Here is a 26,779-nt window from a genome sequence, read left to right on the forward strand (position 1 = left end):
TTAATGACACTAAAAGAGCGCTTCGTGGGAGGCAACCCACGCATTTATTTGCTTTATTTTGTTTGTTTTCCTTTGTTTTAAGTGTTTTGTAGGTAATTGTCCGAGTGTGATTCAAGAAAAGTTGAAAATTTTGAAGCCCCTATGTCCAGAAGGTTGGCACGGCCCGTGCCAATAGGTGGCACGGCCGTGCCCGATCTCTTGCTGCCTATAACACAAAAATTTCTTTCCTTCTTCCTCATTCTCAAACACAACCCTCTTTCATCTTTCAAACTTCTCTCTAAACCTCCATATCCATCCAATTTCAAACCTTCATATCTCACTCAAAACTTCACCAATTCACATAATTTTTTCACCAAATAAATTCCAAACTTCATTCCAAACACAAACCACCAATCAAAAACAACTTTCATCCATTCAAATCCATAATTCACCAAACCCTTATCTCCATAAACCCTAACCCAAAAACCACAAAATCTTGACCAATCTCTACATCTAAACCCATAAACCTTCCTAAAACATCAACCCCAACCCTAAACCAACTTTTTCCACGCAAATTCTCCCCAAACCTTCACCAAAACTCAAGGTCAACCCAAGGACAAGGTTCAATGGCTTCAAGGAGAAGTGGCAAGGAACCATCAAGCTCTTTCGGAGGACCTCCACAAAAGAAAAGAGCACCGACTAAGAATCATGGCATCACCTTCAAGGACAACAACCAAAAAGAAAGGTATAAAGTTCTTATCACTAAACCTTTGCATCCTTGTAGGTACCCTGATTCACATACTATGAATGTCTTTGAGATTAGGGACAATGCTTTTGAATTGCTGCATAGATTAGGATGGGGTGAGATGCTTAGACCTATGATGGGGTATGAAAATTTTACTTATGAGTTTTTAAGTTCTATACAATTCAAGAAAGATAAGTTGAATTTAGATGACCCCAATCATAGAGTCTCCTTCCGGCTTTTGAATTTTTATTTCGAGATGTCCCTTGAAAATTTTTGCAATGAAATGGGCTTCGCAAATGCGGGGTTCATCCATGACTCTTGGAATCAAACTCTAAAGCCGGAAGACTATGACCCTGCTAGCTTTTGGAAACGCATCACCGGTTTAAATCAATATGTTTCACGTTCCAACAAGGCTAGTAACATTCACAACTCAGTCCTTAGGTACCTTCAAAGGGTAATGGCTTGTACCATTTGGGGTAGGAAGGAAGTAGGAACATGTAGGACGGATGAACTCTTTATGCTTTGGGCTATGCTTCATAATAATCCCGTGAATACTTGTTTTTACATGCTTGACTACCTTGCCTCAATAGGAACTAAGCCTAATCTTGTAGCTGACATAGTAGTGGGGGTGTTATTACATTCATTGCTAGGAAGTTTGGAGTAAGTGAGGAGGAGGGGATAAATCAAATTGAGGGCAACAATAGGCTTAACATAGAGACACTAATCTCTATGAAATTTATTACACATCGTCCACCATTGCAATATGCCCTTAAACTCAATGTACCTATTCTGTTTTTGCTTCCTAACCCATCTAGGACTAACACCGAGGTGGAAGAAGATTTGCTATATGTTGATAATGAATAGGTACATGAGCACCATGATGAAGGAGAAGGTGCAAACTTGCACCATGAGGAAGAGCACCATGACCATGAAGCCGGAGAGCCAAATGACGATGAAAGATGTGCATGGATGCGAACCGGGGTTGAGAGAATAAGCACCGAGCAAGAATGGCAAGGTGTAGAACTTTTGGGGCTAAGAAACGATGTCCAAAAAGGCAACCGCTTGTCGGAAGAAAACAATGAAATGCTCCGAAGGATGATGCACCAATTCAATCTCCAAGGTCCTCCTTATGGACCTCAATAAATTGTGAGCTTTCCTCTTCCTCTCTTCCCTTACTTCTTCTCTCCTTCTTCATCTTTCTCCTACTATCTCTATCTTTTCCTTCTACCCCTTCTTCTACTTCTTCTTCCTTTTAAATTTCTTTTTCTTTGAATCATTGAGGACAATGCTTCCCCTAAGTGTGTGTGTTGGGGGGGGGGGGCTAATTGTCTAGAGTCGTAGTGTTTTCAAACTCCCTTGAACTTTATTCTTTTGTTTTGTTTTTATAGCAAAAGGCATGATTAGTAGCTTGTTTTTAATGTAAAATATGACATAAAATTTTTTGTTTTGTCTCTTCTTTAAAGGTTGTTTCTTGTACATGAAAGTGGTTTCTTGTGTTTCTTGTGTTCTTGCTATACCCATATCTTGTTTTATTGTGAAAAATTCTCCAATGAGAAAAGCACCCGGTTGCAATCTTTGAGTAAATGCATGAGTAGGTATTTTAAGGAGCACGTTCTATCTTTAGTGTTAACTTAGACCCTTTAAAGTCTTTAGAGTAAAAGTAGTATAAGTTTGTGTGGGAAAATAATCAATTGTGCTTTAATATTATATCCTCTTAATTGTTAAAGTTAAATGGGGCGGGAGAATGGCACCAACATGTAGGGGAAAGGACAATCCCTAACTTCCTAATTGTGGTGGTGACTCCCTAATTTGAACTTAAAGAAAAATAAATTCATCAATGCTAGGGGGAAAGGACAATTACATCCAAAAAGACTTCCTACGCGGAGATGAAATAAAAGAAAATTTTGCAGCACTGCTTAGGGTGATTTTGAATCTATGGGGAAAGGACAATTACATCCAAAAAGACTTCCTATGAGGATAGATAGCCCCTAAGCATCTGCAAGCCCTTGTGCTTAATTGTTAATTTAATTCAATTTTAACTTAAATTCCCATCACTCTTATATGAAATGAAGAAAGGACTTTTCTCAGTTACTTTAGCATTAAGGATAGAACCTGTTCCTCATAATATATGTCTTATACAGGAGCAAGAAAAAGGTTGGACTGCACACACACACTCACTTGAGACTTGATGTTGGGTTGAATAGGTTCACGAGGAATGTTTGAAATTGTGATTAGTGTACTTGAAACAAAACCTTCAAAGAGACTTGTGTTTTCAATTGCATTTCCATAATTAATCCTTTTAGTTGCTGCTATGTCCATTGTCTTTTGCTTGAGGACAAGCAAAGATTCAAGTGTGGGGGAGTTTGATGAGTCATTAATTAGTCTATTTTAATGCTTTATTTAGTTTAGTTTTATAAAGATTTGATTTTATTTTATTGCATATTTATTTCCTTTTTGAATATTTTACTACAAATTGCTTTTTATTATATTTTAGGAACGAATATATGGTGGAAGGTGTCTTGGAGCAAAAGAAAGAGGACTGGAGCAAATACAGTACAAAAATACGAAGATACGAGACAAAAATATGTCTCTACCAAGTCAGAAGCTTGGCACGGCCAGTGCCAACATGTGGCACGGCCGTGCCACCCTCCAGAGCCACTTTTGCTGCTTTTCTTCAAGCCCAAGTTACCCTGTTGCAGCTTTACTGATTTACCCTTATAGTTGCTTAGTTTTTAAGTCAATTGTAAAGCTATAAATAGAGTAGCTCTCCACCATAAACATTCACCTTTGCTTAGAATATTTTAGTGAATTATTTCAATAAAGTCTTTTACTTTCTTTATTTCTTTCTCGCAATTTATTCTATTCTCTCCTCTTCCCCCATGTCTACGATGAACATGAGTGAGTAGACTTCTTCTTGTCTTGGGATTATTGGGAAAGTCTAATGACATAATCTTAACGAACCAAGCTTTAACCCTAATTCTATGTAACCATAATTTCTAATTTAGATTCACCGTTTTAACGTGGATTAACCATTATCAAACTGTAGAAGCGAAAGTGGAGGGTTTGATAATTGTTAATCCATCATCCCAAACATCAATTCAATAAGCGAGAGCGGAGCTTTGATGTTGGACCAAGTGAATCTAGACAATAATTGCAAAGGCAGCGAAATAGTCTTTGCAATTATTGAGACACAAGTAGTTTCAATCCTTATAAGCATCTTCTAGTAATCAAGTCAGCGAAATAGGCTTGGTTACTAGAAGTAAACTCTCACCGGACTTTCATCGGAAAGGTGAGGGGCTAAAGGGAAACCGGTCTTTAGAAATTAAGGTGTAAACCATGGAATTAGAAGTTAAAGTCTTGTCTAGTGAAAGATTTGTTATTATGACAAACCAATAGTCCCAAGGCTCTTTATTATTATTGTTATTTACCTTCAGCAATCAAACCTCCTTTTTACAAACTTTCTTCTCCTCTAATCATTCTTTTTAAGTTAATTAAGTTGAACAACTCCCTAGCGGAACGATACTCTTCTTACTACTATTACTTCGATAGACCGTGCACTTGCGGTTTGGTTCTATCGGGGTTAGGGTTAGCTTGACCTGACAAGTTTTAGTAAGTAAGATACCTGTTGGATCTCTAGTTGTTTGTTCCCGGAAGTAACCTACACGGATTTTAGTTATTTATTTGTGTATTATATATATATATATATATATATATATATATATATATATATATATATATATATATATATTTTAAACATATTGCTTTTTGTTTTTGATAAAACATTTTAATTAAATACACGTACTCAAATCTGCGAGTGTAAGTTTTTTTTCTCCTATAGAATGACTTAACAGAATATGTGTAAATGCAATATATTTGAAAGAGGGATGGACTATGGTCTATAGGTGTATGTATGGTTCTATGGATCTTATCCCCTATTGTCCTGTAAATCTAATGTCCATGTCTTGATACTAGAAAGAAAGTAGAAACATGGCACTGATTGTCATAGATAATTTCTATGATTAAAACAAAGAATCCTTGAGACGGATATCGGCTTGACCCAATAGAGTAATTTTCTAGACGATGGATTTGGTATGTATTCCTTTACAGTATCAGTGTAATGATCAGAACATTGTGATATGAAGTTATATGTGTACAATTAAAATAAACCTTGACAATTGACCGGATAGATTAAATTGCTCGATTGTCCCATGTGTTCCATTTTTTTAGAAATCGTGGTTGTGCCTAACACAACTCTACAAAACTGACTTGTGAGGTGAGGATTACCTCCACTTACAAACACATTGTTAGGCATTGTCCTATCCGATGTTGAACTCTTAACACACCCCCTCATAACCAGCACTATCGAGCTTGGTTCGTGAACGTAAATGGTGGGTGGCCCGATAGCGGAAACCTGATAGCAGGTGGCACAATAGATTAGTTTATTTAATTCCTACACATTAGGAGGTTATAACCATATTACCTAATTGATTATTATTTTATGTATGTGATGCATAAAATGTATGTTTAGATTAGTGCATGTATGTTTTAAATAATTTTATATACTTGCTATCTATGAACATGAATGTCATCTATCTTAATAGACGCGTGTATGATATACACATTTCGGTAAGATCAAACTTAATTAAAATCCTTCAAATAGAATATTAAGTTAACTGATTTCTAAAGGATGACACCTTTCAAGACTAATATAGAAATATGTGGGTTCTTTGTGCCTAAAGTAACTAAATTCTTTTAATAAGATTAAAATATATTTAGAAGCAATGTTTAGGAACATCTATACGATAAATTAAAGTAGGAAGTTACTCACCCAAATGATTTGAAAGTTGTATAAGATTCAATTGGCTGAAGTAGTTCCTACCTAAATAACTAAGTTTTGGGGGATTAGTCCCCACTGACTCAAAATGAAGTGAAATATAGATTTCAACCCACTAGAAAAAATTTCAATGAGATTTTGCGAATCAAATATTGAAGGTCATTTGGTTTGAGTAAAGTAGATATACACAGATAAGAATAAAATGCATATTATGTTCCTCTATCTTGGAAAGGTTAAACACAGTTACTAAAAGGAAAACAATCATTTCAAACATTGAAAAGAAAGTCAAGTAGAAGACAGAAGTAAGACTTCCTCCTCACACATCTTGTTATAGGAAGTCAAGTTGTCTACTTATACATCATATGTATATGGTACTAAATGTTAATATCATATTTGTTAAATATGGAGAGTTTCAAAGAAGTGTGACATTGACTATAAATAAAGTCCACCTATGTATAGAATGGAACAAGTTATTTCATTGACTCTGAGAGCTTATACTTAGACTTAAATTTAAGCTTTGTATGGAACCAAATAATTATTATTAAGTTCCATCTAAAATAGAAGCATTAATCTTAAATCTTGTATCGGCAAGAGAAGGACTACACGTACGTTCGAATAATAGGCAAGTGTTGTCCCATTATCCAAACAATAGTTTCTATACTAGCATATGCTAATCAAGTAATTGACGTGAGTTCCGTGATCTTGATAAGCTCGTCTATAACAACATAGAAAAGTATAAAGATCATATGAATATGTCGTAATGGTAAATACTTAAGCAAGGAATACAATGAATATTTATATCGCTCTGTGTTTGACATATTTCAATCTAAAATAGTTTGATCATAACTACACGACTCTTGCAGTTACTTTATTTACAGTTATTGTTTACCCACAACGAGTTCCAATTGAGGTAATCATAAAGACACCATATTTGATATGGAGTTAAGAGTACCTAGTTTAACGTTATGCTAATTTCAGGTCTCTCTATCAACACGACAAGTTGGTTATCTCTTGGCCTATCTCAACGCGTCAAGGTTAGTTCTTTCTCTATCCCTTCCTCCCTCTCTTCCATTTCTGATCACCGTTTCCAACGCCGTTTCGGTTTCCAATCGTCATCAATATGATTTCATTGTTGATTTTATTTTAATCTCTAGATTCTTAATTTATAGGTTAAGATGATTGATTCAGTTCATTGTCATCGATGTTCGACAACATCGTCTTTTTAGTTTTTGACAGGACGACATCAATCATTGTTTTCGACGTAGTTTCGGTTTTACCATTGATTTTAGGTTAATCATAGATTATTAATTTTCTAGTTTTAGATGATTGATTGAGTTCCTTTTTAAAATTTTTAGGTTTAAATGATGATTGATTAATTTCTTTGTTAATTTCTAGGTTTTGTTAGATTATTTGTTTTCTTTCCTTTTTTTTTTCCTTCTAGGTTAATATCTAGATCATTTTCCTCTAGGTTTAGGTTTAGATTATTGATTTAGTTCCATCTTTGAATTTATTGTTAGATTATTGTTTCCTTATCCGTTAGCTAATTACTCTGTTTTTCTTTTTCTTTTTTGCGGGTGAAGTTAGAGATTGAGCAAAGAGTGGATATGCCTCGAAAGGAATAAGTAAGTCTCTTTTTGGATGGTTAAAGGTATACTGCAATGATTTTTTTGAATAAAAATATCTACTCGTGCAACCAGTTTTAATTAAATTTTTGTTATTTGGTTACTTTGTCAATAAGGTGAATGTGGTAGTGGGACGAATATGCCTATAAACAACAATGTTGGTGGTGGACTGAATGGCAAAAGGACAATCTTTGCTTCTTTGTTTTTTTTATGGTTTAATTAATGGTTAAATATGTTTTTGGTCTCTATAAATATGTCAACTTTTCGTTTTAGTCCCTCTAAAATTTTCCTTCAACTTTTAGTCCCTATAAAATTTTCAATCTTCATTTTTTGTCCCTCTTTTAAAGTAAACTCATATGTAGAATTCATATTTTTTAATAAAATTTTCCAGAAAAATTCAAAATATTATAAGAATCACTCCCAAAAAAATTTAGAATTTTTTAACTTAACATGAATTTAATATGAATTTTTATATTTTTTACGGTTAAAAATTCATATTTAATTTGTGTTTTGTTGAAAAATTCTAATTTTTTTTAGAAATTTTTTTTAGAATATTTTACACATTTCTGCACAATTTTATTAAAAAATACAAAAATTAAATTAAAAATAGGGACCAAAAGTAGTGATTAAAAATTTTATAGGGACTAAAAGTTGAAGGAAAATTTTAGAGGGACTAAAACGAAAAGTTGACATATTTATAGGGACCAAAAACATATTTAACCCTTTAATTAAAGGTATACTCATTTAATGATTTTTTTTAATAAAAAAAATCTACTAGTGCAACCAGTTTTAATTAATTTGCTGTAATTTGGTAGTGAATGTCCAAAGGGCCAAGCCTTCGTCTTTTTTGGATGGTTTAAAGGCATACTCATGTACTGATTTTTTATTTTTTATTTTTAATGAAAAGAATTTACTAGTGGCACCAATTTTATTTGATTTGTTGTTATTTGTTTATTTTATCACGTGAAGGTGGTTATGAAGAGAAGTGGGTTGGTATCCCAAGGCTAAATAGAACTTGATCATTTATTATACTGAGTTTTTACATATGATAACTAGACATATTTAAGTACAAGACGATTATTCGGTTTTAGTAAAATATAAAACTGTCATATCTGGAATCTGTGGTGAAGCGCCGCGGACAATGACAGTAAAGTTGTCTTGACCAAAAAGTTTAACGTAAAGTAGCGACGGATATCCGGTGGGGAGGGGCTCCGACGTGGAGGTCTGTTTTAGGTGACCCACCGGTAAACAAGTTGTTACACCAATTGGTGAAACGTTTTTCCTATTACTGTTGTCTGGTGACTACAATGTTTTCTAACTTTCTTCACTTTCTCTCTTCTCCATTTGACAACTTCTGCGGATGTCATATTGAGTTTCAAGGTTCTGTATTTCATGATCGATTGATCCATCTTGCAAGAGAGAGAGAGAGAGAGAGAGAGAGAGAGAGAGAGAAAGAGAAGGGTTATGAGTTGTTGTTCTAGGGTTTTCTTTTTTGACAGAGTTTTAGGGTTTTGATGAGTGTGATTTGTGGACTATATATATATAGTCGTATTAGTTAAGAATGTGACTTCTCTTGCTAGGACATGAGCCACCGCATTCGTTGTCGCATAATAAACTCGACCCGGGAGTTTCTGAAGGAGGTGGAAAATATCTCTCGACACGCGTCAATTATATGTCCAAACATTTTAACATCGACCGTGCGGGAATGGAAAGCATCCCGTGTGATTTTTGTGTCAAGCTCAAAGTCTATATTATCAAATTGCATGTCTTGCATCCATGATATAGACCCAACGCCTCACTGTCAACTATGGGATAGACTTGATCAAATTGCAACACTTTAGCTAACACAAAGGTTCCAGAATCATCACGAATACACACGCCGATACCTTTCCTCTGAAATCGTTCCGAAAAAGTCGTGTCTATATTGCACTTGAATCTCCCATTGCTCGGTGGTGTCCATTTCGGATGAACAAAACCTGCTGGGCCGTTCTGGTGTTGTGCGTGAACCTGCAATAAGGTAGCAGGTTGCTGCTGCTGCGCATTCTCTTGCTAAGACGTTGTTGGATGCGGCAGATTGGCTTCTTGCCAATCTTTAATCAAGTGTCGATCCCTGTCAACAACATGGGCACTGTTTTCATCAACATTCTCCCAAATTTTGGGGTTCCGATGCTTCCACAAACTCCAGAAAATAGCAGCAGCACGTTGAAAATTCATGGGCAGATTCATGGGTTACCCGTATAGTGGGTAACCTACAATGTAGTCGCTGATGAGAGAAGCTCCCGAAGTTTGCCCGTGGATCAAAGAACTGTAATAAATTAGTTTATTTAATTCCTACACGTTAGGAGGTCATAACCATATTACCTAATTGATTATTATTTTATGTATGAGATGCATGAAATGTATGTTTAGATTAGCGCATGTATGTTTTAAATATTTTATATACTTTCTATCTATGAACATGAATGTCATGTATCTTAATAGATGCGTGTATGATATACACATTTCGGTGAGATCAAACTTAATTAAAATCCTTCAAATAGAATATTAAGTTAACTGATTTCTAAAGGATGACACCCTTCAAGACTAATATCGAAATGTGTGGGTTCGCCTCCGCAAAGTGCACTTTCTATACAAGTAAATTGTGGTGCGGTAATTCTATTTACCCGACTGTTATTCTTTATGCCTAAAGTAACTAAATTTTTTTAATAAAATTAAAATATATTTAGAAGCAATGTTTGGCAACATCTATATGATAGATTAGAGTAAGAAGTTACTCACCCAAATGATTTGAAAGTTGCATAAGATACAATTGGATGAAGAAATTCCTACCTAAATAACTAAGTTTTGGGGGATGAGTCCCCGCTGACTCAAAAGAAAAAGTATTTTTTTTTGTTGAAGAAACCAAGAAAAAGTATTTTGTTTGGTTTGATCTATAATTTCATATGAAATACAGAACAATAATGTAACTAATTTTCCCTTAAAAAAAATAATGTAACCAATTTTATGCAATTATATTAAAAAAATTAGTTACTTTATAGATTGTAGTAACATAATACGTTTGTAAAAAAACAAAATACATAAATGTAATAGAGGGTTAGAATTTACGAACATTTTTTATTTCTTACATATATAATATTGATTAATCACTTGACATGAATGACTTCAATAATCATATTTAATACATGAAGAATTGGGGAAAATGAATTCTTTAAAATATTGACTCATTTTTTATGAATTTGATTGGTTCTCTTGGTTACTCAAATGCATGACTCCAAAAGTTATGTTTAATACATGAAACATTAGGGAGAATGATTTTTATTTTTTCGAGAGGTAGGGAGGATGAACTTTTAAAAATAAAATATTGGTGGTCTCGTGCATGTATGAAGTTGGTTGATTCTCTTGGTTATTCAATGCATGACTTCAAAATTCATATTTAATATATGAAAATGAAGAAAAATAAATTGTATATGATATATCTAATATTTTTTTTGGTTAATTTTTTTTTTTTTTGGTTCAATGCATGACTTCAAAATATTTTTTTTGGTTAAATTAAAAAAAAAACTAGATTAATGATAAATTATTTGTGCTTTCTTCCTTTAATTAAAATTTGTAACACTTAAATTTATAAACTAAAAGTAAAATTCTCAATTTTTTGGTGGTGTCCAGGGTTTGAACCAAACCCCGAATTTTGCATATATTATGCACTACCCTTACCAATTGAGCTAAGCTCACGGGGACAAAATTCTCAATTTTGGATTAAATTAAGTTTTCCATAAGGAGCATCTAAATTTGATCCCTAATTTGAATAATGCTTGATAAATTTCACTTTTTATTGAACTTTAAACTTTTTGAAAAATTGAGAGATAATATCAAATCTCAAATTTCTATTCAACTTTTTAAATTTAAACTATCAACATCATAATATGCATAGTAATTTAAAAAATAAATAGTAAAGTTGTTTGGGGAAAAATTAGTAACAATAAATAAAAAGTAGGCTAAACTATATTAATTATTTTCAAATTATGCTAGTTTTAAAAGTTTTATTAGTATTATATTTTTACAAAAATTACATGAAAATAATTCTTTTTTGAACAAATCATATGAAAATATTGATAGAGGATTAATCCAAACACAACATGCTAGCGTGATCCAACACAATTTTTATAGGGAAATTAGTCACTTTAGTCCCTGAATAGGAAAGAAGTAGTCACTTTTGTCCCTGAATGCAGAGAAATTCCAAAACAGTCACTAGGTAAAAGAATATAATTTTGATGATGACTCAAAAAATTAAGGGGTAAGATTGTATTTTTGGTACACATTAAGTTTCATAATTAGAGAAAAGATAATTAGAAAATAAAAGATTAAGTTTGTTTGTTATTTAAAAAAGATTAAGTTAGTGTGTTTTATCGAGTGAGTTTGTTTTAGTTTGTTTATAAAAGAGAAAAAATAGAGGGAGATTGAAACAAAAGACACAAAATGATATAATTTTGGATGACTTGTCAAAAAATTAAGAAGGAGTAAGATTGTATTTTTGGTAGACATTAAGTTTCATAATTAGAGAATAGATGAGTATCATTGTCGGAGAATGACTAGTGGAAAAAGAACATATTAAACAAAGAAAAAACAAACATAGGAAATTCAGCTCACGATGATATCGCAAATCGAGAGTTGTGAGTCGATGGTAGTGGTTGAGAACGCGAAAACAAATCAATGGCAATGATTCAAAACTTCAAAGCAAAGATGTAACAAAAGAATCCTAAATTGAGATTCTAGTTAAAGATTATGGTTCTTTTGTAAATTGCACGCATTCCATCACTTTTTTTTTTTTTTGCTTTTAAAGATTCAAGCCAAGTGTTTAAGGCTCACTATAGTGATTCGAAAAGAAAAAAAAACATTATTCAACATCATAAAAAATTCACAAAACTTACAGAGCTAGTTCCATATCATGTATGGATAATGGCCTTACATTGTTTAATCAATTTGATTATTATGGTTTCTTCTTTAGAAATTGATTGAAGTTTTCCTACGGTAACGAAAACTTGCATATTTACGAAAACAACATTGCTTTGCTGATAATTGAGATAGAAGGGAGAAAGTTCAAAAGTGAGTTCAATTATGCAAGTGTTTTGTTTGAAAACTATCCTTTCATACTCCTTCTATTTTTGAAAGGATCCTGTTATACTCTTTCGAGTATTAGTGAAAGTATCATCGGAATTGGAGACTAGATGTTTCCAAAGTAATGAATCATCTCACAAAAAAGTTATAATAAAAGCTATAATAGTGTGTATTCATCGGAAAGGATCCTATTAGTGGTTACATGTATCTTAAATTCTTTTTCTTTTTTTTTAGATTTTTATTAATATGATTTTAGTTGTTGAAAATATATTAAAACAGATTGTGTGCAACTAAAATATTAAAAAGTACTAAAAAAGTAATATATATTTGTGTTAGAACTCAATATTACTCTGCTAATTCAAGGTTTAACAATTGATAAATAATGTATTATTAACTAAACTTTATTTTTGTTTAAAAAGGTTCTTGTACTAACGGGGTTGAATATAATGAAAGGAGTTAAACTCTCACAACTTGACAAATCAATGTATGACATGCCTCAAATAAAATTACACATTTAGTGTTTTTAATTTTGATATTTTTCTATCAACACACTTAAAAGGCCTCAATTTCAAATTCACTTTAGGCCTACAAATGCGTTGGACCAGCTATGATTCATTGACGATCTCTTCAAGAATTTTTTCTTATCATTTTCTCTAAAAAAGAAGGTTTTTAAGTCGATATACAATCATCAAGAGAAGAGCCACGCATAAATGGGTTTCAGTGGACCGATTTAAATCAACCCCCCTCTCCTCTCACACACAGAGAGACAAGGTCTCTCGCTCTTGTAAGTTCTCTTGCATAAGCAAGAAGAAATGAGTGTGACCTGCACACGATCGGTCGTTGGGTGAGAGAATAAGAGTAAGGCAAGTTTCTATTTTTTTTCTTCGTTTGAGCCATATATTTTTAAAAAATGTCCCATCAAAACTTCTTTTTAACCAATTTTGAAAATTTCTTTTTTGACATGAAATACTTCCTATTGACACAAGTAATTTACCAAATAGCCCCCAGCGGTAGTTAACTACCGTTGGGAAAACCGCTGGCCGCAGCGGTTGTTAACTGCCGCTGCTTTCTTTCCCCCCAAAACCAGAAAACCCCTACCTCCTATTCACTCATCACCTTACCTCACCATTACCTAAACTCAAAAAATTCCCATTTCAAAAATGTTGTGTCAAAATCTTGGTTCCAAATCATTGCTGATCGATTGCTAGGACGTTTCTACACACAACATGCATCAAAGAACAGGTATTTCAACGTTAAAATCCACTACATTTGATTGATTTTTCTGGTTTTTTTTTGTACTGTCACGCTTTGTAGCGGCAGTTAACTACCGCTGGGAGTGAGCGGCTGTTAACTGCCGCTGGATACTTAGAAAATTTTCAAAATTTTCAAATGGCAGTAGCTACTGCCAAACAAAAAATTTACACAAATTTTTTTTTCCTTTGTTTTCTTGGTTTGTTTATTTTATTATATGATATTAAATACATGTTTATTAATTAGTTTAGTAATTGTATGTTGTTTATTTATAGATAATGTTGAGAATGCAGGTGATGATCCGGGTCGAAAACCTAGAGTTGTCGATTCAATTAAGGTTGAAGCTCCCGCTAAGGTCGAAGTTTCCGTTAAAGTTGAGGCTTCAAGCGTCAATTCCGATGTGTGGATACTTGGTGACAACGAAGTGGACACAACTCATTTCTTTTCAACCCGAGACACATGGAAAGATAAAGACGAATTGCTCGGTTGGGTCCGTCGACAAGCAAATAGGGTTGGATTTATGGTTATCATTAGAAGATCTTGTGAAGGAAGAAATGCTATGTTGGAGTTGGTTTGTGAACGGAGCGGCGAGCATAAAGTACCGAAGACAAAAGTGAAGCATGAAGGAACGGGATCAAGAAAATGTGGGTGTTTGTTCAAGGTGCATGGATATGTCGTTAGGGAAGACAATGCTTGGAAATTGGCTATTCTTAATGGCGTTCACAACCATGAGATGGTGCCGTATGTAGCAGGGCACCTTCTTGCCGGAAGATTAACGGAGGACGACAAGAAGATTGTACATGACTTGATCAATTCTTCGGTGAAACCAAAAAATATTTTGACAAATTTGAAGAAGAAAAGGAAAGAGTCCATGACAAGTATCAAGCAAGTCTACAATGAACGTCATAAATTCAAAAAGGCAAAAAGGGGTGACTTGACGGAGATGCAATATCTAATCACAAAGTTGGAAGATAATGGATATGTTTATTACGTAAGAGAAAAAAAGGAAAGTCAAACTGTTCAAGACATATTTTGGACTCATCCAACATCGGTAAAGTTGTTTAACAATTTTCCTACTGTTTTGATAATGGATTCCACGTACAAAACCAACTTGTATAGGATGCCATTGTTTGAAATAGTTGGAGTCACCTCAACCTATTTGACATATTCGGTTGGTTTTGCATTTATGACGTCGGAGAAGGAGCATAACTTTACTTGGGCTTTGCAAATGTTGCTTAAACTTCTTGGACCAAATAATGATATGCCTAAGGTGGTAGTGACCGACAGGGACACAGGTATGATGAATGCCGTAAAAAATGTTCTCCCCGGTAGTACTGCAATACTTTGTTATTTCCATGTTGGCAAAAATGTTAGATCAAAAATCATCAACGATTGCAAAGTTAAACAAAATGTTGTTGTGGTGGATGGGCAAAAGAAGATTGTCGACGAGGAGAAGCATAGTAAGTTGGTTGATACCATATTTGATGCATGGGAAAAATTGGTTGAATCTCCTACTCAAGAGTTATATGCGGGTAATCTAGTGGAATTCTAAGATGCTTGTAAGGATCATCCAAACTTTCTTCACTATGTTCAAGAAACCATATTGAACCCTTTTAAGGACAAACTAGTGAGGGCATGGACGGACCTTGTGTTACATCTTGGGTGTAGGACCACGAATAGAGTTGAAGGAGCTCATGGTGTGGTGAAGGAATATTTGGCCACCTCCAAGGGTGATTTGGGTACTTGTTGGCAAAAAATAGATGAGATGTTGGCAAACCAATTTGGGGAGATACAATCATCGTTTGGTAGGAGCGTTACGGTATTGGAAAATCGATACAAAGATGTCACTTTGTACTCCGGGTTGGGGGGGGGGGGGAGTTCACGTGTCTAGACAAGCCATGAACTTTATTTTTGTGGAAGAAGAGCGTGCTAGGAAAACCTTATGCATCGAGAAGAAAACTTGTGGTTGTGTTCAAAGGACGTCGTATGGCCTACCTTATGCATGCTTCATTGCTATGAAAATCCGTCACAACAAGCCCATTTGATTGGATGAGATACACCCGCATTGGCGTTGTATATGGGTGAAGAACAAAGTAATGAAGATTTGTTTTCGGTCGCGGAGGAGTGGCGTGGTATCCAAGAACGTCTCCAATGAGTTCCGTTCCAAATGAAACTAGAAATCAAAGAGGGTTTGCGATTATTAGCGTTTCCGGAGACCACATTTTTATCACCACCTCCAAGAAAGGTGGCAACCAAAGGAGCTCCCAAAAAAATCAAAAATACACGTAGTAGGATCCCATCTTCGTGGGAGACTATTGATTTTCAACATCCGGAAAGTCAATCTTCACCACGGAAAAAATCTTCACAAGCTAAAAGAAAAGGTGCTCGCATTGGCATTTCTCCGGTTCCGGTTCCTAAGCCTAGCTTGGTTTCAAGAAATTATGATCCATCCAATCCTATGTATTATATGCCAAAATTCATGAGACCATACATTGAGAGAGTTGTGGATGTTATTGGTGACGGACATTGTGGGTTTAGGGCTATAGCTGAAGCTGTGGGTTTGACGCAAGAAAGTCATGTTATGGTGCGGAGAGTACTTATTCAAGAGTTGAAAGAGCATAGGAGCAAATACATCGAGATATATGCGAGCGAGACCTGCTACAACTACATCTTGGATGGATTGTATCCTCCCAAAAATGCTAGTAGTTTTGCACCTCCCGACAAATGGTTGACATTGCCGGATATGGGACACATCGTTGAATCATATAACAATAGGTCGGCGTTAGAGATGACTACATGGAAAGACTACATCTCCGAGACTTTTTTCCCACTTAGAGGTCGGCCTCCGGTTAACCCGAAAAGCAACATGATTTGCCTTGGTCTAATCCCAAATCATTTTGTCCTTCTTTCGTTAAAAGATGGTTGCCCACTACCTCCTGCATCCACGGAGTGGAGAAATCACATGAACGAAGAGGCGGCAACATGGGAGGATGAATTCTTGGATCAACACGATCGTTTCCGAACACTCATGGACATTGAGCTCAAAGAGAGACCGGTTCCACCAAAAAAGCCAACAAATCAAGACAATCCAATTATGTTTGATGACACTCCGGTTAAAGAAAACACTGAATTTGAAGATGTTCTGGAACATTTAGATGATTTTCTTTTATTCGATGAAATGTGACACTTTTTGGTCGGTGTTAATCCGTTTTTGGGTTGATACGCGCCGACGTATTTTTTTGGATATATAATGTAATGACCAATTTTTTGGGTGATATGTAACTAACCTTTAACTATTTATATGTATATCAATATATTTGAGTTTCGCATTTATTAGTAATTAATGTACATTACGTGTAATGTTTTGCATAATGTGGAAAATTTGACGAATTTCAAACAATTGTGAAACGTTAACGCATTATCGGTTTTGTTTAATGTTACCGAATAATTGATAAACTATAAAATGTTGATGTTCGTGATTGCTGGATGTTGTTGTTTCGATTTCATTTAATGCGGAATTGCCGTTTGAAATTACAGTTACAAACAGGCCAAAATGGCTGGAAAAACCAGTGCAGACTGCACTGATTCTGTTAACTGGTGTGAGCGGCAATTAACTGCCGCTAGCTTCCAGCGGTTGTTAACTGCCGGCGTATTATTGAGCGGCTGTTAACTGCCGCTGAGGGTAAAAGCGTCATTTACTTATGTCAATAGGAAGTATTCTATGTCAGAAAAGCAATTTTCTATTTTTTATGCTTTTTCTTACGGTCCAATTCGTGAAAAAATATATGTCTGATAGGTTGTCCCCCATTTGACAGCTCAAATCAAAAGAGCCATATTTAAATGTCTTGAATCAAATTGCATTTCTATAAACCAAGCACCGCCAACCTGGGAGAAGTTATACCTTATTCATGGGATAGTTTTGGCTACTCCAAAAATATTTTTTATTTGAATAATTTAGTATATTGTTTAGTTAGCTACTTCTTTTTTGGTAATGTTTAGTTAGCTACTTCAATATTATATATTTAGCTACTACGAATGAGTTTATTTGTCAAAAACTAGCAGGAAAGAAAAGTCAAAATATATCCATTAGTTTGATAGATATATTTCATCTTATTTTGACACTTTCAATCTTTTAAACAACTATGAATAGAGTTTTGTTATCAATAAAAATTATCAAGACAACACATAATATATATTAGATTTGGCCACCCCGTAAAATAATGGCTAGCTTCGCCACCGCCTCCAACATGACTATGTTAGCAAAGACATGTTAAACAATTTGAAGTCTTTTTTGGTTACATAAGAGAAGAAGAAAAAAACAAAAGATAAATGCAAAGAAAACTATGTCTTAATAAAGGACACTCATATAGCATTAGCTAGTAAGGCTGAGGATAGACATGATAATGGTTGATGCACCATCACAAGAGACTTTGACTGATTAGTACCTAATTTGCAAGTATATCCACACAAGAGTTTCCTTCTCAAAAAAATATGATAAATGAAAATATTCCACTCCTTAACCAAAGACATGTTAAACAATTTGAAGTATTTGATTCCTAAAGCCCCCGTTCCTCTTTGCCAATCATATTTTCTCCCAATCACCCAAAAAAAAAATCACAATGTCTCCAAACTGTATAACCCAACAAATTGTTTTATAATCTCCACCTCCTCTTCGTAATTTATTTTAAGTTTAAACACACTTTTGACCCCTTAACTTTGCATTAGTTGCGATTTTGGTCTCTGTTAATAAAAAAAACAAATTTCAACCCCTTGAGTTTTCCCTTTTTTGCAACTTTCAATTTTGATCATTTAAAATCAACCATTTAAGAGAATAAAAACAAGCGAGGTGTTTTGTTGAGCAAGTATCAGATTTATAGGGTAAAGAATATGGCTTGGGATTGGTTCTTGATCTTCTAGTGTCTTGAATGATTGGTTTTGAATGATCAAAATTGAAAGTTGCAAAAGGGAGAAAACTTAGGGACTGGAATGTGTTTTTTTTAAGAGGGGGCCAAAATCGAAACTAATACAGATTTGGAGTGCTAAAAATGTGTTTAAACTGTTTTATATTGAAATAAATTTTTTAGTCACATTTTCCGGAGCTTTATACATAGCAAGAGGAAAAAAAATACAATAGCAAGCTAGATGATTTCCATCTTAAGTTCTCTTTAGTTCAATCATCTCCAGAGATTCCATTTATGAAAGTTTTAATGAACAATTATTTTCTTAATAACAAAATAAAATTTACAAATTTTACACAAACTTACATATATGTAAATTAAAATCTAATTAAAAAACACACACACTTCACAACAACCAAATTAAGAGCAATTGCATATGTGGCAAGCTAGAGAGTAATGCAAGTACTGAAAAGGATATTATAGTTTTTTGTCCAAATTCATGTTCATTCCCTTCTAAACTATTTGTCCTTAGAATTTAAAGGCACACAAGCTAGACTCAAATTAAGATCAACATCACCATCAATAATATTATTGTGTACTTGCATGGAAGCCCCATTATTTCTGGACGTGGATGCATCAAAATGAGCCTCATTAGGCCCCTCTTCATAAGGCTGTGTCTCCCATGGTGACCCAGGTGGACAAAGTAACACTACTCTTGGTGCACCATGTTGTGCTATCATAGGATGATATGGTGAAGATGGTACAAAGTGTTGATGATGTGGAAGAATGGAAAGAAAGTGTGCTATTTGGCGTTCTCTCTTGTGCGCGTTTTGATGGCCTCCTAACGCTTGACAATTGGTAAATTCACGGCGACAGAAGTGGCATATAAATCTCTTGTTGTTAGAAGGAAGAGCGTTAGATGGTGTTAATGAGAAACCAAATAGCTTTACTGGTGATGAGGGAGAAGATGAAGGTTTCTCCTCACTATTGTGCATAGGGTTTTTAGATGAACTACTACTCATGTTGATTTTGCTTTGTTGGTTGAGTGTTAGTGCACACATATATAGCGCAATAAAAACACCATAGAGCTTAACATATTTTTCCATAACATAAAACAAAGTGAGTGTAATAAACACCCAACTAACTGTACACATAACGTTTAATGTAAACAATCTACACATGCACTCAATTATTTGTTGTCATGTTAACTTAACGAGCATACAAATCATGAAGGAGGGAAGTAGAAAATAATATTGATCCCTTTGTTATTGAAATGAATTAAAAAAAGGAAAGAAAAAAAAAATGTGTGTACAAATCACGTGTTTTTAGACTCGTTAAAAGATATGACAATACATTATTAAATGTCCACACTCATACTTTTTGCTTACATTGATAATATATCTTTAGAAATATTGATATAGATGCCTTATTTACGAGTTAAGAGACATATTGAAGGGTTTAAAGAAGGAGGTTCCCTACGCATTCCTGAAAACTAACATTGTTAACATTTCTCTTGCAAAAAATTATATATTTTTAAAAATATTCAAAAAGTTGTTTTTGTTTTTATAAAAAATAAATAAATAGAATGAGGGGATGATACTCAATCCAATGCGGAGAATACCTTAGGACTCAAATATAAAATATTCATCACTAGCAATATATAGACAAAAAATATATATACTTAAGTCAACATATAATTATTCAATTTTCCATCGAACTTGAACTTTTTTACATCAGACTTTTATTCTGTAAAAAAAAGGCAAAACTGCGATGGGAATCATCTAAATGCTAATACGCCCCAAAGGGTAACAAACTTAGAAAAGGCATAGAGGTCTCGGCGATTTCGCTTGCAACAATTATCAAGAGATATGTTTTATGGCATCAACCACTTCCTCAACCTTCAAAATAACATCTCCGAAAAGATAAATTCATATTGTGTCGTCCAAATACTCCACAATGTTGTGTGTCAAATTAGGAGCAACCCCTTAACTTTTTTCTTTTGCATAAAGTAAAAACAACAACTTTGAAGCAAGAAATAGATCAGATCTCACCGGTAAAACCATGAACACACACCTAACCAATGAAAAATCTTATACCAAATTGCACTTGCAAACTCACATTTTGCGAATAGGTGATCTTCTGTTTCCTTCACTCTTGGACACCAACAACACTTTGGTTCATTGCCTGGGGTAAATAAACCCCACACCTCAACATATTGTCTCCGGTCGGTAAATGGTATTGGATCAAAAAAATATTATTAAACATTCAGGCGTTCCAAAAGTTAAGAAAACTAGTTGTTAGTGTATCGACTAACTTTTTAGTATTAAGGTCAGTTTGACAAAATTACGATGAACCACACAACAATTTTAAAAGATGTAAGTTTTGTCAAAAAGGAAAAAATAAATGTAATAGTATCATGTAAGTTTTGTAAAATAAATTAATGCATCATGTAGACATCTAAATTTTGTTTTCGAGAGGGTGTAGATAGATGTGTAAATTGGAAATTTCATACTAAATGATTCATTTTATCTTACTCTTTAACATGTACCCTCTTTTGGCACATTATAAACTATTGATGATCTCTCAAAACATGATCTTCTTTAATAGGTGGTATAAAGTGCAAACTTCCCACCAGAGCTGTAGACTAAATAGTAATTTTCCATTGTAGTTATACATAACGACGAAAAAAGCACAGTTAAGTTAAGCTATATAACGATTATAGCTTGAAACGATTTAGCACTAAGAAGCAAATCTATATGTAGTTGTAGGGGGGACGCCTATGTGATGAGACAAGACAGCGCAATTAATTATTACTTGTTCAAATTCTTATCATGCCGTTTTTGTTTTTTCTAGGAAAACTTTTTACATAAATTTAGAAGGGAAATGTTAACGAGTGCTACTGGGACACTCTTTAAACACTTTAAATGATAAATTTTATATGAAAAGTTATGTAATGAATGCATTGAAAATTATAATAGTTGGCCTTTTTAAATAAATTGAAAATTATAATAGTTGACTTTTTTAAATAATAATTTCCAAATTTAGGATGTTTAAAGAGTGCTCCAGGGACACTCGTTAACAAGTTGAAAATGTCTTGGTTCAAAGTTGTCGTTTTTACTTTATGCACTCAAAATGTAAGGCCCCTTTTTTTGCACTCAAAATGTAAGGCCCCTTTAAAATAGAGAGATTTTTTTTTTTTTGACAAGAATCTAAGATTTGTATCAAAAAAATAGAAAAAGACAAAATATCTTTATGAAAAAGAAATAAATTAGTCTATCATGCGAAAGCAAACGTTGATCGGAGAACTAAAAAAAGGAATAAACACTAACGTTAGTTAGAGAAATCCTATAATATTCCTAAAAAGGAGATGCTCCTCTAAAGCCAATCTTTCTAAAAATGACCTACAGATATGTTGTATCGTTTGCTTAAAAAAAAAAAGATATGTTGTATCATTTTCCTAAAAAAAAAAAAAAAGATATGTTGTATCATAGGGATGGAAATAAGTTAGATCGGTGTTTAGGGTTTATGACATAGGACAAATCAGCTTTATGCCTTACAAAGTCTAGTTTAGTCTAGCGTATTCTCACCTCTAGTTGTACATTTTGTGTGTTATATTCTTTTTCGGTTTTGGTTCTTTGAAAATAAAAGATAAAACATAAAAATGACCAACAAATATGTTGTATCATAGGGATGGAAATAAGTTAGATCGGTGTGCAGGGTTTATGACCTAGGACAAATCAGGTTTAGGCCTTACAAAGTCTAGTTTAGTCCAGCTAAAAATGACCTACAAATATGTTGTATCATAAGGATGGAAATAAGTTAGATCGGTGTGTAAGGTTTATGACCTAGGACAAATCAGGTTTAGGCCTTACAAAGTCTAGTTTAGTCTAGCATATTCTCACCCCTACTTGTATACTTTGCGTGTTATATTCTTTTTCGGTTTTGGTTTTTGAAAATAAAAGATAAAACATTTTTTGACAAAATAAAAGATGGAGTATGATATAGGTATTGTTAACAAGTGTTCTAAGGGCATTTGTTAAAAATTCAAAAGAGAAAATGATTTATAAATTCTATAAAGAAAAAGTTCATATTTTAAGGTTCAATGTGTTAAATACACAATTTCTAAAAAAAAAATTCTTCTTTAGACTTTAAACAAGTGTCTCAAGCACATTTGTTAGCATTTCTCATATGATATTATAAATCGGATACATCCGGTATTCAATAAATTTAAATAGGTTATATTTACTTAGTGAAAGGACTTCTTTTGGTAGTGGCTGGGATTCGAACCCCGAACCTTGCATATATTATGCATTGTCCATACCAACTAAGTTAAGCTCACGAGGACAGAGAAAGGACTTCTATAATTATGGGAAATGCTTCTTTAAAAAAAAATATGAGAATTTTGTCTTTTTAATACAAAAGTTATTTTTTTAATTTAATTTTTAAATTCTTAACTTGAATCTTTAGGGGTCGTTTGATGGTCAGGATAAGAAAAAGGCAGGATAGGATATGAAACAGGATAGAGATAGGATATGATATAGACAAGATAAACACTATCATATCATGTGTTTGATGCGCACATGATAACAACCCGTATAACATTATTTATATCATATTAAATGACAAAATTACCCTTGTAATCAATTACATTTTTAACTTTTTTCATATTGTACATATTACAAAAACATCAAAGAAAGAGGAAAATTGAAATCGATAGAAAAATAAAGAGATGAATCTATAATAAAACAAAAAAAATAGAAATTTGTAAAACGAATTGGAAAAAAATTGAAATCACAAAAAAAGGAGGAATGCATAAAAAGAAAATGACGAAGAGGAACTGAAATCGGAAAAGAAAAAAAAATGGATCTATAAAAAAAATGATATGAACATAGTAAAAGAATATGTGGTGTTTGTACATCAATTATCCGTTTTGTACAATTTGTAACAGCCCGATTTTTCGCTAGATTTATTTTATTTATTATTTGTGTGTGCTATATGTGCTCTTATGTGATTATTGCCTCTGTGTGTATTTTTGGTTGGGAATCGTAGAATTCGGTGTTAGAAGGGTATTTTAGTCATTTTGGACTTAGGGGCATTTTGGTCATTTTGAGAGTAGGGGTAATTTTGTAATTTTGCAGAAATTTATTTTTAGTGTTTAGTGAGAGTTATTATTTTACCAAGTTACTAGAGGGTGTAGTAATTATTTTATTTACCGTTAAGTGACCGTTAGTGTTATATTTTACCAGTAAGTGAGTAGTAACATTTTTGAGGTTGAAATAGAAATGGATTAGGCCCATTAAGGTTTGTGAGATAAGCCCAATTAAGTGAGCCTATATAAACTAATGTTAGTGAAGAGATAGGGTTACAAACATTTTCATTTCATTTTTCATTTGAGAAAAGAAGAGATAGAGGCTAGAGGGAAGAACAAGAACAAGGGTTAGAGACAAGAGGGATTCATCATCTAGGAGCTAAATTGAAGCTTGGGTTAGAGAATCTTGGTGCTAGAGGTAAGAGGGTTAGAATTCAACCATAATTCACAACTTTTTCTTTTTACCCATTTTGTGGAATTGATGAATTGAATTTAATTGGTGTAAATTCGTGCATGATTGTTGTTGTTATGTTTGAGAACATGATTAGTATGATAATCGTATGTTAGTATGTGGATTAACATGTTGAAATGCATAAATATTGGTATTTTGTGTTCTTGAGCAAAATTGATGAGAAATGAAGTTGTGATGTTGAATTCATGTTCAAATGAAATTGTGATATGGAATTCATGTTCAAATGAAGTTGTTATTGAATTGGATATGTTGTTGTTGTTGATTTGTACCATGGGTATTCCATTTTGTGAAGTTGTTGTTTGAATTGGTGAAGTTTGTGTTGTGTTGTTCATGTGGAGGACTAAAATGAACTTTTGATATGTGCGGTTGTTGACAGAAATTTTGATGTTGTTGGATGAGTTAGATCTAGTAGAATTTCTGTGTTTTGATTGTGTTAGACAAGTAGTTTGGGAGAAAACTGGGTTTTCGTGTGAAATGTCGATGTTTAAGCGTTTTTGCAAATAATCGTTTATGTGAGGTTTTGGGGAAATGATTTTGGGATGGTTGAAACTTGAATTTTTCCATAGATTATGATAGAGTTAAGTGTCAGGAACGCGTAGGCCAAAACGGCATTGAAAAAGGGTTAACGGTTTGAATTTTACGCGCGAAATGGTGAAAAACGCACTTTTTGAAAAGCTGAGTCTGGACCTGATACTGTCAAAATCGCGCCGCGATTTTTGCAGCCGTACCGCGATTTTTGATGGCTGAACGTTCAGTAATTCTGGACATAAAAACGCGCCGCGATTTCTAAAATCGTGACACAATTTTTATGAACCAGATCCTTCATATTTCACTATTTTTCACCCCTTTCCACTCTGAATTGGGTTTTGGTATTAACATGAAAGTTGTAGATACTTTTGTTAGCTTTACAAAGGCTTTGGTTTGACTTGAAAATGATTTTTTCGTTTTTGAGTTATGATGAAAATACTCCAAGCTGGTCTTGATGAAGTTTTACGAAAAATCCACATAACTATTTCTAAGTCGACCCAAACCTTATGGGTCGTGTCCTAATGTCAAACTTGAGTTTTATGAGTTCAATTAAGACATTTTAGAGTATTCAACTTATGGTGTGAAGGTTCTATCTTGGTTTTGTTTTATAAATGTATGGTTTTGTAAAATGCTACCAAGAGACGAATTTGGTGAATCTCATGATTCCGTTATAATTGGCCGATGAAATGCTTATGTAACCTCTACTGCACACACAAGTGACTTGTGGGAATACATGACATAGGCAATTGAACTTGTTTACTTTGTTTTGGCTTAAATGCTCAATTATTTTTAATGTTGTGATTTTTGGAGACGAACTTGGTAGAAAATGATTTTTGAGAGCCAATTGCTTATGAACCCTTTTATGAATAGATTAATATGATTATGAGATGATGTATGAATGGTGGTTGCGTGATGAATATGATGTTTGTGATCATATGTTGTATTTGTTCCTTTATTTGGATTGTAAGGAATTATATGGAAATGTGACAATTATATGTTGATTGAATTGTGGATATTGTTGGTGATTGTATATATGTTAAGTGGTGGTGAATTGTTGTCGATACATATATACTAAATGAATGGTGATGAACATGTTTATGTTATGTTGTTTGTTGAACATGTTAAATGTTGATTGTTGGTGGTGAATTCATACATGCTAATATTGATGGTGATCTTGTTGGTGAATGCATGTATGTAAACTGATGGTGATGGTGAGGTGATTATTGTTTGTGTGAACATATGCATTGAGTCGAGTCATATGTTCATGCATTCATGACTGATGGTGGCGGATTTTATATCCAATTGATGTGATTACGATGTTTTTGTTGCATCGAAGGTGACGACCTTGAGGTGATTTGGTACCACATGCATCTAGAAGAGTCTAGAGCATTATATGCATTTGATTAGTTGATGAGTCGTGTCATAATTGAATATATGACTTGGTGAATTTGTGGATTGGTGAAATTTGGTGAATACTGTGATTGTGTGGATTGGTGTATATGTACATTGGTGGATTTTGTTGATGGTTGTGAATAATTGAATTATGCTCTAATTGCATGTCTTATTTGTTTGTGCTTATACACTTGGTGAATCTGTTTGATGATAATTAATTTGATAATAATGATGAAGTGAGAGTTGTATATGTATATGCATATGATGTGTTGATTTCCTTGATGATGATGATTATTTGCTTATGACTTTGAAATGATGAATTGTACTTTTGAATTAAGTATGCTAAGTGGAGAATAAGGTGAGTAATCCTTCCATTGATTGATAATTGATGAACTTATGTCGATGATTTGTTTAGAGATTGGATATTCTTGCTATGCCATGTTAATAATGTGATAGCTTGAAATGTAAGTGATAAGGGATAATAATCATGTGATGCTAGTGTTCTAGGAGGGATGGTTATGTATATGTGATACGTGTACGATACACTTGTTGATAAGAACTTGGAATGATGATATTGAATGATACGAGTGTTGTAAATACTTGTGAACACATGTATGATTTGTTATTCTTCGTTCTTGAATATATCTTTCACTTTCAATGTTCTTATTTAAATCTTATATGGATTATGATGATGTAATGCTAACCCTCAGTGGTTTACCACCTACCTTTCTGTATGAACGGGTAGATGGAGTGCAGGATGCTTAGTTTGTTTGCTTGATGATGCCGAGGAGTGGAGTTCCTCTTTTTATGCAAGTGTCTAGATTAGCGCTCTGATCTAGGGTAGTGCTTGCATG

General features: G+C 33.6%; 1 protein-coding gene and 1 pseudogene across 1 annotated transcript; one reads left to right on the forward strand and one right to left on the reverse strand.

The window, feature by feature from the left end:
* Positions 1-605: 605 nt before the first annotated feature.
* LOC146945302 (uncharacterized) lies at positions 606-16,730 on the forward strand (annotated as a pseudogene).
* Positions 16,731-18,854: 2,124 nt separating this feature from the next.
* LOC146945303 (uncharacterized) lies at positions 18,855-19,521 on the reverse strand. Its single transcript, XM_085748837.1, has one exon. It carries the CDS (start codon positions 19,503-19,505, stop codon positions 18,963-18,965), a length of 543 nt encoding a protein of 180 aa, XP_085604963.1. The 5' UTR covers positions 19,506-19,521; the 3' UTR covers positions 18,855-18,962.
* Positions 19,522-26,779: the final 7,258 nt, after the last annotated feature.

This window comes from Medicago sativa, chromosome 2 (genome assembly GCF_051527215.1).
Source record: "Medicago sativa cultivar Bolivia chromosome 2, Bolivia_mono, whole genome shotgun sequence".
Classification (NCBI taxonomy): domain Eukaryota; kingdom Viridiplantae; phylum Streptophyta; class Magnoliopsida; order Fabales; family Fabaceae; genus Medicago; species Medicago sativa.

Excerpts from the sequence above, each read along its gene's own strand:
- LOC146945303 (XM_085748837.1), bottom strand. The coding sequence starts at position 19,505 with ATGTGTGCACTAACACTCAACCAACAAAGCAAAATCAACATGAGTAGT.